The sequence below is a fragment of the Mytilus trossulus genome, chromosome 14 (genome assembly GCF_036588685.1).
Source record: "Mytilus trossulus isolate FHL-02 chromosome 14, PNRI_Mtr1.1.1.hap1, whole genome shotgun sequence".
Lineage (NCBI taxonomy): Eukaryota > Metazoa > Mollusca > Bivalvia > Mytilida > Mytilidae > Mytilus > Mytilus trossulus.
This window is the reverse complement of record NC_086386.1, coordinates 4,022,145-4,036,166: the sequence shown is the minus strand read 5'-3', so window position 1 is coordinate 4,036,166 and position 14,022 is coordinate 4,022,145. Positions and strand designations below refer to the sequence as shown.

General features: G+C 31.4%; 1 protein-coding gene across 1 annotated transcript; it reads left to right on the top strand.

Moving 5' to 3' along the window:
• Positions 1-1,564: 1,564 nt before the first annotated feature.
• Positions 1,565-3,300, top strand: LOC134696903 (carboxy-terminal kinesin 2-like). The gene has a single exon (XM_063558868.1). It carries the CDS (start codon positions 1,565-1,567, stop codon positions 3,242-3,244), a length of 1,680 nt encoding a protein of 559 aa, XP_063414938.1. The 3' UTR covers positions 3,245-3,300.
• The last annotated feature ends 10,722 nt before the right edge of the window (positions 3,301-14,022 follow it).

Sequence of the window (14,022 nt, the reverse complement as noted above, 5' to 3'; positions counted from 1 at the left end):
ATTTTTTGTGTTTTTTTTATTTTCCATATCATTTAAACCATTTAAACAATAGGTGAAAAGTAAAATCACAAAAATACTGAACTCAGAGGAAAATCAATACGGAAAGTCCATAATCACATGGCAAAATCAAATACCAAAACGCATCAAAAACGAATAAACAAGAACTGTCACATTCCTGACTTGGTACAGGCATTTTCAAATGTAGAAAATGGCGGACCAAACCCGGCTCCACAGCGCCAACCCTCTCCCTCCAACAACAGCCCCATCAAATTCCGTTACATCTACACGACGCGTCAAACAAACAGTCACAACCAATAAAACAGTCAAAACATGGGCACATCAGTCATCATCGCACAACAACCTCAAAAGGGACAATTTAACAGAACACAAAAACATATATCTACGAACACACGGACCGACCTGCGCGTCTGACGTCATAAAATTTGTATACGTCACATAAACCTGTCGCTCAATGTGCACACAAACAGTCTAAAAATTTACATAGGCAATGCAAGCATACAGAGCTTAAACACCAAAAGTATGTAAGAACAAATTACAGAAATAGACCGAGACTCAAGCCAGTCCAAAAGTCACAGGTAGAATTTATGAGAATCCAAAAACAGCCAATTCCACTACGTGATTGAATGATTGTAACGTTTGTGGTTCAACGTATATAGTAATTCATAATAGAAATAGATCATAATAACATATTATAGACCAAAATAATACTGACGGGATTTGACCCTGAATCTAAAGAAAGTCAGCCATGGTTTTCTTTCGCCGCCTTCAGTACTACCTAAGCAAACATGCATTTTGCTGTTGACATTTTCCCTGTAATAATGTTTTTAAATAATGCTGTGTAAAACGATTTATGTTTCAAATTGTTTTTGAATCTTTCCCATTGATAGACATTTATTTCATATATCATAGAATGTATTTTTTTAAATAAAATGCTTGAATAATTTTTTCGTCAACTTAAGTTTCCTATAAATTGTGTAGGAACACTTAATAGAAGGGAATGATGTTTTCAAACACCAAATATGTTTATGACTCAAATTATTGTCTTTTTGCGAGGATTTATCTTAAACTGTCAACATAAAATATTTGGGAATAATTCCTTCGGCCATTATAAACAGGAACTCGGATTTGGCGTTCTGTGATTTGGTAGTGTAACATATCAGGAAGAATGTTGAATAGTTAAGAAAATGAAAATATGCTAAAAAATAACCAATATATATTGTATAGTGACCGAGGTGAATCTTATTAACTTTATATTGCAACATATTTTTACATGTTTAATTACAATTTTATTTTCACATATACATTGCATTAGACTATATGACAAATTAATTACTTTAAAAAAATTACTTTAAACAAACCTTTTGCTGATTTAACTTTTGAATTAAAAAAAACATCTCATCAATTTAAAAGATCTATGGTGTAAAATGTTTAAAAGAAACTATCAACATTCCCTCGATTTTTGAATCGATAATTGGGACTACTTACCGCATTCTCAATTTCTGCGAACAACAAAAAAGTCTTATTGTTGATTTGTAAATCAGAAATGGCAATGGGAAATGTGTCAAGGAGACAACAACTCGAAAAAGAAGCATACATAATGTGTGTTTTTGTCACGGTTTTATCGGTTTTATCTTCCAATTGTATGTCGTGCTTTTACCTTTTTGGTATAATTTTTATTCTTCGTTTAGGACTTAATAACCAAAAAGAAAAGCCAAAACAAAGATCCAATCTAAAAAATGTTCTAAACGACCCTTCTATATATGACGGACGTATAAATTCATCGATCAGTATATCCGCTGATAAATCACAGGAAAACAATACATTAGAAACATTAATAGGCCAAGATAAAGATCAGCATGATAAGTCTCATAAACAACAGAATAACAACGAAGAAGAAATCAGTCGTATTAAAGAAGCATTAACAACGATGAATGAGAAATTACAGAGGGATCTGTTTGTAAACAAACAAGAGCGGGACACACTTAAACAACAACTAAAATCAGCTGAAGATAAAGAACAGACCAGAATCATACTACAACTAAAACAGGATTCTACATTGCAAGAAAAAGACACTGAGATAATGAGACTGAAACAATTATTGAACAAAAAAAATACTGAAATAGAAAATAAAAATTGTGACATAAGACTTCATGAAACAGAAAGAAGAAAATATCACAATCGGATTCAAGAGTTAAAGGGCAACATCAGAGTGTTCTGTAGAGTTCGACCATTGTTGGGAACTGAAACTAATGAAGTCATATCGTTTCCTGAACATGATCGAGAACAAAAAATAATAAAGCTGCACAAAACCGAAGATGCAAAAGTAAAGGCAGGTAAACATTTAATCAAGGACCATGTCTTTGAATTTGACAAAGTATTCAGGGGCAACGCTAAACAACATCAAGTATTTGAAGAACTCTCGCAGTTAGTTCAGAGTGCGTTGGATGGTTATAACGTCTGTATATTTGCCTATGGTCAGACTGGTTCTGGAAAGACCTATACGATGGAAGGAGTATCCAATGATGAAATTGTGAATAAGGGAATGATACCTAGAGCAGTTCTACACATATTGGATAAAACTAAAGAGATAGAGAGTATAGGATGGAAATACATTTTAAAGATGTCATTCTTAGAAATTTACAATGAAACAATTCGTGACTTGCTTGGCACCGAGGAGCTTAAACATGACATCAATATGTCTGATAAAGGTTTATATGTTTCTAATTTAACCGTTGAACCTTTCACTGAAGAAACAAAGGTCTATAATTTGTTACAGAGGGCTTCTAACAAAAGATCTGTTGGTAAGACTACCGGCAATGAGAGATCATCCAGAAGTCATAGTGTGTTGACACTCCAATTAATAGGAGAAAATCTAATAACTAAAGAAAGAAGCAACGGTACATTAAATATGGTAGATCTCGCTGGAAGCGAGAGTATCGATAGTGAGGCAACACCTCAACGACAAGAAGAGACGAAAGCCATAAACAAATCACTGAGTACCCTTGGTAATGTTATAATGGCTTTGGGAAATGGTGCAGGCCATATACCATATAGAAATTCTAAATTAACTAAATTGTTACAGAATTCTTTAGGAGGAAATAGCAAAACTCTCATGTTTGTTAATGTTTCACCTACGAAAAAATGTGACAAAGAATCATTAACCTCTCTTAGGTTTGCTGAAAAAGTGAATCAGTGTACAATAGGAATTGCAACAAAGACTTAATAAATTAACTTTCTACATGTGATGCTGATGACAACATTTTAAAAACAAGATATTGTGCTACGTGTATTACTGTGTTAGATTTTTAAGGTCCATACTTTCAAAGCTCTTACATATTTAATCTATAATTTCACTTGGAGATGAAATGTTGATTTCTTGATAATATATGTTTTTCTAACTTATTTCTATATTATATAAAAAAGAAGATGTGGTATGTTTGCCAAATGAGACAACTATCCACAAAATACCAAAAGGGCACAAACATTAACAATTAGAGGTCACCATACGGCCTTCAACAATAAGCAAAGCCCATACCGCATATAGTCAGGTATAAAAGGCCACGATAAGATCTAGACAATGTAAAACAATTCAAGGGAGACAACTAACGGCCTTATTTATGTAAAAAAATGAACGAAAAACAAATATGTAACACATAAACAAGCGACAACCACTGAATTACAGGCTCCTGAATATTCATTTTCTTTCGTGAAAGTTAGTTTGGTTTGTCCAAAATTACATATATGTGACAGTTACATATGTAAATAGAAATAGTTACACAAATTAAATGAAAGATGTTTTTTATATTGCTTCAAATTATCCTATCTTCAACGATCGAAATTGGCTATCGACAAACCTTACAACAAGCAATTTGCATTTGTGGTAAAATTCGAGGTCCTACAATTTTTGAACCGAAATTTTATTCTTCGTGGATTAAATGAAACATGCCAGTTAGACATTGTAATTGTAAATATAAAGAAATACATATTTTTTTGTTTCTCACAAACCACATTGAAAAACATGTTTTCATTTTTCGTTTTTGATATCTTCAACATGTTTTCGTTGTATTATTTTATATCTTAAAACAAAAAAATCAAAACTAGGCATGTTTTTGGTTTTCATTTTTTTTTTATCGCAAATAAAAAATGATATACTGTTTCGAGTGCTGTATTTATTTTTTAAAGTCTGTCTCGTTAATGAGTGTACCGTGCAAATTATAATATGCCATCTTATTTCGTTTTATTTGACGGTGGGTGACCAAGCATCATCTGTGCACCATGGACACATTCCTCCTTTATTTTCGTGTATGTTTCTTTGATTTAATATCAATTGAGGTTAACAAGAAGACATGGTCTGTTATTTTAGCATTTTTTAAAGCTAATTCAATTTTCACATATCAGAGATCATCGGAGTACAAATATATCTAAGTAATGACTGAAATATTGTTTCTGTCTATGAAGAAATAACATAGAAAATGTGGTACACACTGAATAACGCGCGTAGTTGGTTATTTAACAGTGTGCTCCACATTTTTTATGTTATTTCGAATAGACAGAAAAAATATTACAGTCATTACTTATAATCTAAATTCCATTTTAAACCGGAGTAAATCATGGAAAAACGGTGATGACATCACGGTCATATGACTAAATTATGTCTATGGGCTTATAGACAAAACAACGTCAGCCAATTAGAAGACGCGTTGCATCCAAAATTTAATTATGAATGTATTATTGTCGTTGAATTTCGTAAGGCTGGTAAGTATATTGTAAGTCTATTGACAATTTGTTTTAGTAATTAATCGATAGGCCATAACAATAGGGAATTCTGGGTCAGATTTGTTACCATTTGCATTGTGTAATATGACAAGATTTCATGTTTGAAATTACCAGATTTCGCTTTGTTGGGTCAAGGAAGCTACAACTTTCAAAAATTCTCAGGTATCTCTTGAATGAATTGATTTCACGTAGACCTGTACACGTGATTCTGATTCCATCATACATTGACCGCCTATTCTGTACAACCATTTTTTTTCGCACTTTGTGTGAAACGTTATAAAATTTTGAATATTTTTTTGTCTTATTCCACATCTTTAGTTTTTTCGCTCTAGTGGTGTTTTGGGGCAGTAGTGATGGCGGATATACATCACTGATTTCCGCCATGCTTATTGTTGTTTCTATAGTGCCTCATTAATACATCTTTTCTTATAAACTTCATTTCACAAATGGGACAATTATATCTATCCATCTTCACACACCTGTAAGAGTGATGTAAAAGAGAAACAAAAGGTACCAGAAGAATTGTCAAACGAGTGACAAATGAAAGTACAGAAGACAAAACATAATCAAAGACTAAGCAACACAAAACCACCAAAAACTGGAGTTGATCTCAGGTGCTCTGGAAGGATAAGCAGATACTGCTGCACATGTGGCATCCATCGTGTTGCTAATGCTATTACAAATCCGGTCAATAGTCTTATACGGTAGGTCACATTCGTGAAAATTGAAGGGGATTTTAGCTAGTTACGACAAAAATAACATATCCGATATCATGTTTGAAACTGTTATTCTATTATGCTCAACCAATTCGTGATGTTGTGCGTAAAATTTACGGAGGGATGATTTCAAATTCGTCATCTGAAACTCCTGGTTTAATAGCATCCTTGTGAGCAGTAATCATCTATCAAAACAACCATGCCCGGGAATATCATATCAATATGGAGACATATACTCCGTATGCAAACGCTGCTGGAATGTTGCCATTTAGAAACGAAAGTTCACAATCGGAAAGCTGATATCATCTCATTGGTTTTTAACCGACACTGAGTTTCAATGTCTAAATGAAAGTCATGATATGAGGCAGACATAATTGTATCTATAGTATCCTTTATTTCTAGGTCGATGGGATAGATTCGTTCAACATAGTCACCACATTTTGTATTATTTAGTGACAAAAACATCAGCTGTATAGCGAAACGTAAAGTTAAATGATGTTGCTAACTTCTAATCTTTCTTCCTAAACATGTCCTATATGAGGTCAGCCTCATAACAATAATAAAAAAAACAAGTCAGCAATGAGAGGGGAACAATTGGTTCCCATTGGAATTCCGACAGTATGTTGATGTAACAAATATGTTGTCAATCAAGAAATCAAACATCTTGATAATTTCAGTTTTAGAGACTTTTTTTGTTTGGATCAAAGTGATTTTTTACAAAGTATAGTTTATCCATCCCAAAAACAAGATATTTGTACCTGCATTCGCCATTCTTTTTAATGAAACAAAGTAATACTGACTCTTTCAAAGTGTCTTTTATTTTGGAATAGGGAATACTTAATTATGTAAAGTGTAGAAGTCAAATGTTTTCACACTTTTGCAAGATGAGAGAGTCTTAGATTGGATGTAATCCAAAATATCTTAGAATTTTTTCAGTATCCACATCTAATTCATGCCACCTCTAGAATAGGCAGTTTAACAATAACAATATCATTTCCGGTCTTATACGATAGCTATATCTACACGGAAAACAACAATAAATGGTTTTTATATACTTTCGCACGGAATAAGGTAGATATAAGTTACTGCTGTTTTATTGAATTTCATTTCCGGTCTCAAATGAAAGTTGCAGGTATGCATATTTAAATAATATAGGTTTCTAGGTACTTTTCCATCAACTAGGTGCTAAAATAGTTACTTCCGGTTTTCCCAAAGTTAATTTCGATTGATGTGTTTTCAAGGTTATGTTTCAACAAACAGTTTGTAAAAGACCGTACGGCTTTATCATGTACCAATACAAAAAAAAGATTTTTATAATTGCCAATGAGACACTTCGCAACAAGACACCAAATAACTCTGCAATTAACAACTATAGGTCACCGTACAGCCTTCCAATCATTCAGAGTAATAATTAATTTACCTCAAATTGAATCATTTCATGGACAATAACTCTTAAAAATTCGATTGTTTTAGACCAAATGTATCATATCTTAATAACAATTAAGCAAGGATTAAGCACAAGATCTGTAATATCTATTTTAAAAAATGACAGAGAAGATCATAAAACAAGGACAAGCCGAAATTCTGAATATGACATTTACCTTTGAATTTGGCCTTAATTTCATTTAAGGTAGCACAATACAAAGGTTTTTTTACTTCTAATCACTAACCTTTGAAATGCTGTAACTTTCGAATGAATGCATAGCAAATAATGAAGGAGGTATATATAGATAGATAAAAGATAATTCTTTAAAATGAAATCAATATTTTTATTATGTTATCATTATATAATCAATTATTATGTAATTAGTGGCAAAATCTGGGTAAGTTCACTTGAATGAATTTAGCTCTGTCATCTCTTTCACTATACAGAAAATTTTAACGAAATCTTAATTTACACATCATGGTCTTCAAAAGGATGTCTCAGATTGTCTCTATGATATTCCATTCTCTCATAAATCTCTAATAAGTGTAACCATCCTAACCACATAAAAGAGGATAAAGTATAATTAGGTGTAAAATTTGTTCTATACATTCTATCTAAAATCTAAAAATCCTTTTGTAGATAATGGCCATAGGAACACCATATAATAAAAGCAACCCTCTAGGGAAACATATGCAGAAGCTAATTTCATTTGAAAGTGAATATTTGGTGAACAATATTTTAGACACAGTTAACATTATAATTGGTTACATAATTGTTTCATAATACTAACATTGCATTAATTTGAAAAATTAATCTTTTAGTTATCCAAAACTACCACTTTTATAAATTTTCAAGCATTATTAAGAAAGTTACAGCAGTTTAAGACTTGGGAGTTAGAGTTATAAAATCTTTGTATTGTGCTACCTTAAATGAACCAAGGACCTTAATTCAATTTTCCTTATGTCTCTATCATTAAGCATTTATGCTATACATTTATATTCCTTATGTCAAAATAGAAAGATAAATTACTCTCAAAACGAGTGTTCGTATCGTTTCATTCAAAATTGGACAAAGCATTGGGTATAACGACCAATTTGGTAAAATAAATTTATCGCATTCCTTTACGGTTTAAGAGGAGTTGCACGCACAAGTAAAACAGTGTTCGGAGAGAAAACTCCTATAAGGAAAATAATTTGGTTAGCAGGGTCAAAATTAAAGACGCATAATCTGTTAAACATCATATAACAAACATCTAAGCAACATATTGCAAACGAAAATTTCTACGCTAGTAATAAAAGTAGGTTGGAAAAGGAACAAATTTAAATGTATTTCTAAAGAAAAGTCGAAAGACCAAATAATCAGAACAACTATAATAGGTGTTTACACCGAAAAGTGTGAATACCTAATAAACTATGATTAAAATACAAAGATAGGCATGTTGGACAATTTCAGCGTACGCTAAAAACAAAACCATAGATAGGTGTATATAGCACTTCGTTAATAATCTAGAATGTTTTGAAGACATTTAAAACACTAACAACAATTGGCATGGATACCGAAGTCAGCAACAATCCCCGAAGATATAAACAATGAAAACCATGGCCGTTTTGATGGAATATCTTGCTCATTCAAATTTAATAGCAATGCACCTACGCGTCATAGACCTGGCCATTTCCGGATATATGGTTTATTAATTTATATTTGCAGAATCAAGGAAATAATATGTTTTATCATGATATTTTATCAGAAAAACTGATGAAGATGATAATGTATATTTTTGTTTTGATAGTAGGCTTTGTTCAGAGTGACATACATATATGTTATGATAATTTAAGGTAATATTAGTTTATTCTTTTACAAAATGATGGAGACATTGTATGATTCCCAATAATTTGAATAACTAATTTTTATCGTTGTAACGTGTTATAAAATGCTCATGTTTAAATAAACAAAATGAGTTACGCTTGTAAAAAACAACAACATTACAGAATACTTTAATTAAGTGCATAATTGTAAACGTACAATTAAATCAATTGTTTTTCATTGCAGAAACCAAATATAATGACACACGGTTTGAATACGTTTTACTCCGTTACATGTATTAACATCTACTTTGAACTAAAAATATCAGCTACCAAAACATATGAATTGAATTCTAAAGATCAGTTGTATAGAAAATGGTAAATTTGTTATTAATTTTAGGCCTTAATTTTATTTAACTGGGTTTCTTTTATTGTGTGTACAGGGATGGTGTAGCACGGCCTGGATTTTGTTGCAATAATCACGAGGAAAAAAATGGCATATTTGTTGGTATGTTTTATATCATTTAATATTTGAAAGAAACAAATGTTGGAAATACCCTTAACATGGAAATACAGACTTAGGCGATATATCAAATAAAGTACGGTGACCAATAGATGTCAACTAATGTGTCATTTGGTCTTTTGTGGATATTTGACTCATTGACAATCATACCGCATCTTCTTTTTTGATATATAAACAGAATCATTAAAACAAAGCGTGTACTTTTTCTGTCGAAAAAACACGTTTCAACACAGTTAGTTGTCGAACACCGAGAGGTAAACCAACACCATAGTTTACTAGCAAGAAACAGAAAAAGGTTTGCACACTGGTACTGCTGTTTTCAGTAAACATCTCAAATCGGTTCTTTGAAGTTTTGTATTTTGTATTTTGTACAGAACGAACCTGAAAACCAGGAGCCTAATATTCATGTGTTGTCGCTGATTGGTGATATTTCGTTACTTCTTGTACATTTCATGTGGTGCCGTTGGTTTATTCGTTTTAATTTTTTAATATTGTACATCCTGATGCTTTATATAGCGTGACATATAACATAGTATGGGTTTTGATCATTTTTGAATACAGTATGATAACTTGTTATTGTCTAAATAATTGACATTTGGTTTTCATAAAAATCTGTTGTATTGAAAATCGTAGTTTTCATATGGATTTTTTTAAGCCTTCACAATGCTTGTGAAAACTTCCTTTCCCCTGTTATTTGCTTTTATTGATTCACAAGACTTTATATGTTAATGCCAAACTGTTGTATTTCTTATAGAATGTGAAATTGGATATGTTTCAAAGGATGGACTTCCTTGCCAACCATGTTCACTTGGACTGTGGGGAAGGAAATGCAGAGATGTGTGTAGGTGTCAGCTTAACGAAAGGTATATCGCCTTTAAAGATAACTTTACTTATTATTATTCTTATTGAAAATGAAGAATAAGAGGTTTTTTATCACATTCTTCATTTTAACTGCATTATACTTCATCAACTTTTTCCAGAATAAAGAGTTTTTATTTCCCATCATATTATAGCAGCGACACTCTATAATCATGATAATGCTGACCAAAGTCTGGATAAAATAATGATTCATGTCAAAACAATATTCATATCCAATTTAAACATTTGTAACATTGACTTTTAACCATTATAATGCTAATTATCTATAGCTATTTAGTATTAGTTCATCGTCTAGTTAGGCTTCTGTTTCATTCATGTATACCCTTTGTGTCTTTCATTTTTATCTTTTACAGCTGTAATAACATTTACGGGTGTGTTGGGAGTACAACTATCGTGCCAGGTGATACCACATTTATAATATAGAAATAAAAAAATATTTCTGTATAACTGCCATTGAGACAACTATCCATAGGATACCAAAAGACACAGAAATTAACAACTATAGGTCATTATACGGCCTTCATTAATGAGCAACATCCATACCGAAAATCGGCTATAAAAATGTCCCGAAATCAAAAATGTATACAACTCAAACGAGAAAACTAACTGGATAATGTTTGTACAAAATAATGGTTATAAGCCCACGACTTGGAACATGAGAACAAAGAACTCTTCCTAAACCTAGGATAGTGGTGTCATAGTAAAACATTACAAAATATAGTATTTTGTTTGATTTTAATCTAATAGGAAAATCAATACTAAGACGAATAAAATCCTTGATAAGGTTCGAAAGATAAATAATACTGAAACAGACATAGATATTTTTCAATAACTATAATTATAATAACAGTATATGATCAATAAATCGGCATAGAAAAATGTATTTTGGTCTTATTTTTAATTTGGGATTTCCAGTCAATACTTCAATCACAAGGACGGAAGTAAAACTAATTGTTGTTTATCTACTAACCGTAACCTGATTATCATTCAAAAAAACATATATTGATTATGTTTAGGGATATCATTTGATGTGACTGTTTAGAAGTAGGGACTAAAGGCTACTTTTCATATTAAAACTATAATAGTATAGCTGATTATTAAGTAACTATATTTTTTCAACAATTGAGTTTGGTAAGACATCTGGTTCATAATTGATTAAACTATTACATAGAAAACTGTAATGATTGACTTCCCATTCGGAATGTGAATTAAAATAGCCATGTTAAATATAGTTGAAAAACAGCAAACGAACTGCTGCCATATGTCATGTTTAGCATTATTCAATATTTTGTGTTCTTTTTGTCAAATGAAAAAGAATTAATTATCAACTAGAGCAAATTGACATGAATGTTAGCAACTACATGCCCTTCAATAATAAACAGACAATACTGTAGAGTAGATACACAAAGCACAATCATGGGGTATAAGTGCATATAATTTTTAATGAGAAACTCAAATATTTAATTCTTATACAATAACAATAACGAACAAAATATATGCATTTGAGTGATTGTGCTGTATGAATGAGTGCGTAGTTATATTTGTATATATTGGAATAAAAAAAATCTCTCTATACAAACTGAAATTGTGAAAACATATATTTCAGAAAATTCGAACAGTACAGTTACAAAGGGATCGACACATGTCCTGACAACAGTGGATAATTCTGCTGTAGATGAACAAAATGGTAAATAAACGTTTGAATATAATTTCTATATCCAGTTTTGGAAGTTTGTACGGGGGAAAGTGTATCTTTATTGTGTACATAATAGGATTTTCAATACAAATTTGTTACCTATTTTAGACACATAATCTTATCGATTTCAAGAAAATAAATCTACAGAAAAATGCCTATTTCATAAATTTAACTCCTCTCAAATCATTCACTCAATGGTTTTTTAAAATTCCCGTGGTATTGGTCAGACCTACCGAAGTATCATATAACGAAATAAGTTCATGTTGCAATTTGAAAAGCATTTAGCAATTTTTGACGTTTAATGTTTGATGACCTTTTCTGTTTTTTATAAACAATTCTTATTATTTTCTGAAATAATTGGGAACTCATTTCTATAAGTTTATTTTAGCAATTATTTTTTCCATGAATTATTAATCCGTATCGGCATTGAATGATAAGAAATAACTGAGTTCTAAACTAAGGATACAAGAGGAAAAATTCAAAACTATTAAAATTGAGGTACACATCAAGAGTCACTGTGTAACGCTTGAATAATAGTAAAGGTAAACAAGGTATGAAGTTACAGAAGATGCAAAACCAAGCATACTCCATGCATTTGACTCATATAAAGTTAATAACTTTTTTGGTATTTGTATTTGACGAAATCCATTATAGTCAACTGATCGAATTCACATTCTTAACATTTTACTGCATGTTATCATCTTTTTTTCAGATGGGATATTTCTAAGAAGTGAAATTATTATTTATTCAATAAGTGCAGGAATCATTGCAGTAATGGTTGCTCTAACATCATGTTGTTTGAAAAACAGAAGGAAAACTGAACATTTAAACATATCGAAACGATCAACGCCACATCATGTTCAAGTTTCATCAGATCAGGCCGATATTCAATTTAACAACGATAGTAGTATCTACAATTCAATTGACGAAGAAAATATGATTTGAAATGCCACGTTAAGACGCAGCACTACTAGACAAGAACGTGACAATCATGCCGTAGTAATATTTCTACGTACGTAGACCAAGACGTAAGCAGTAGTTCATATTTTGAGGTTGATGTTACCGATCCTTCTAATGAAGGCCAATTAGATCCATATAAACCAACATTAGATGTTGACGTGCATTGCTTTCGTCTTTCAGCGAGTGAGTTCACAAAAGAACTGAGAAAATATCCTTAAAAAGGTCTGAAAAAGGCAAAAACAATTTTGAATAAGACTTTTAGATGATCAACGATCTACTTACTACAATAGCGTCCCTATTCCCAAAATGTGACTTAACGAATTATATTTTTACTAACTAGAGCAACACGATTGGTTTCACATGCTTCCTGAATAAAGACGCGTGCAAACAATTGCAGCGGGTTTAAACATTTTAATAGGTACCAACCTTCAACCTTACGCGGAACAATAGTGTTACATCACAGAAATAGAAATAAATTCTAAAACTTATCAATTGAAATGTCTTTACTCAAACAAAAGACATATGAAAACAAAAACGTTAATATACACTGAACGAATAAATTTGATCTATAACACAATATAAAATATAAAATCAATAAGTTTAGGGGTGAGATAATAAACAACTTCTAGGGTCAACCATACATATGTTCATTAACAAAAATGCCGCCATGCACATAATATAATGTTGTAGACCTTGAACACAATGCCACAACAAGAAATATAATGCACAGGAAAATAAACATGATTGTGTAGTATCATGGAGAACAGAAATATGTTTTCCTAGTACAAATGCAGGAGTTAAAATGCAAAGTAATTCCTAACATTTGTATTTGATTACAATAGTGAGATGAGATATAACTCTAAAGTAAAACAAAACAAAACAAAACAGGCCCTTTCTGTATTTTTCGCCAACTGCATATTTGAAAAAGCAAAAGACTTAGTCAATAGCATATTCAGTGTGCATTTCTTTCTAACCTAAATTGTGTAACAACTTTGTGTGGCGTTTATTATCGTACTAGTATGTTTGAACTTTCAATAATGCATGCACATATTGTTGGTTAACAGATTTATTATAACTAAATGCGGTTCCTTTAACCAACATACAGGCAGCATTTCTTTCTAACACAACAATGCAAACGGCATACGCGCGCACTTGTTTTGATCATTTCTTTCAAACATGAATTTTGCAAAATTTACATAAACTTTGACAAACTATGCACACGC

Excerpts from the sequence above, each read along its gene's own strand:
- LOC134696903 (XM_063558868.1), top strand. The coding sequence starts at position 1,565 with ATGGCAATGGGAAATGTGTCAAGGAGACAACAACTCGAAAAAGAAGCA.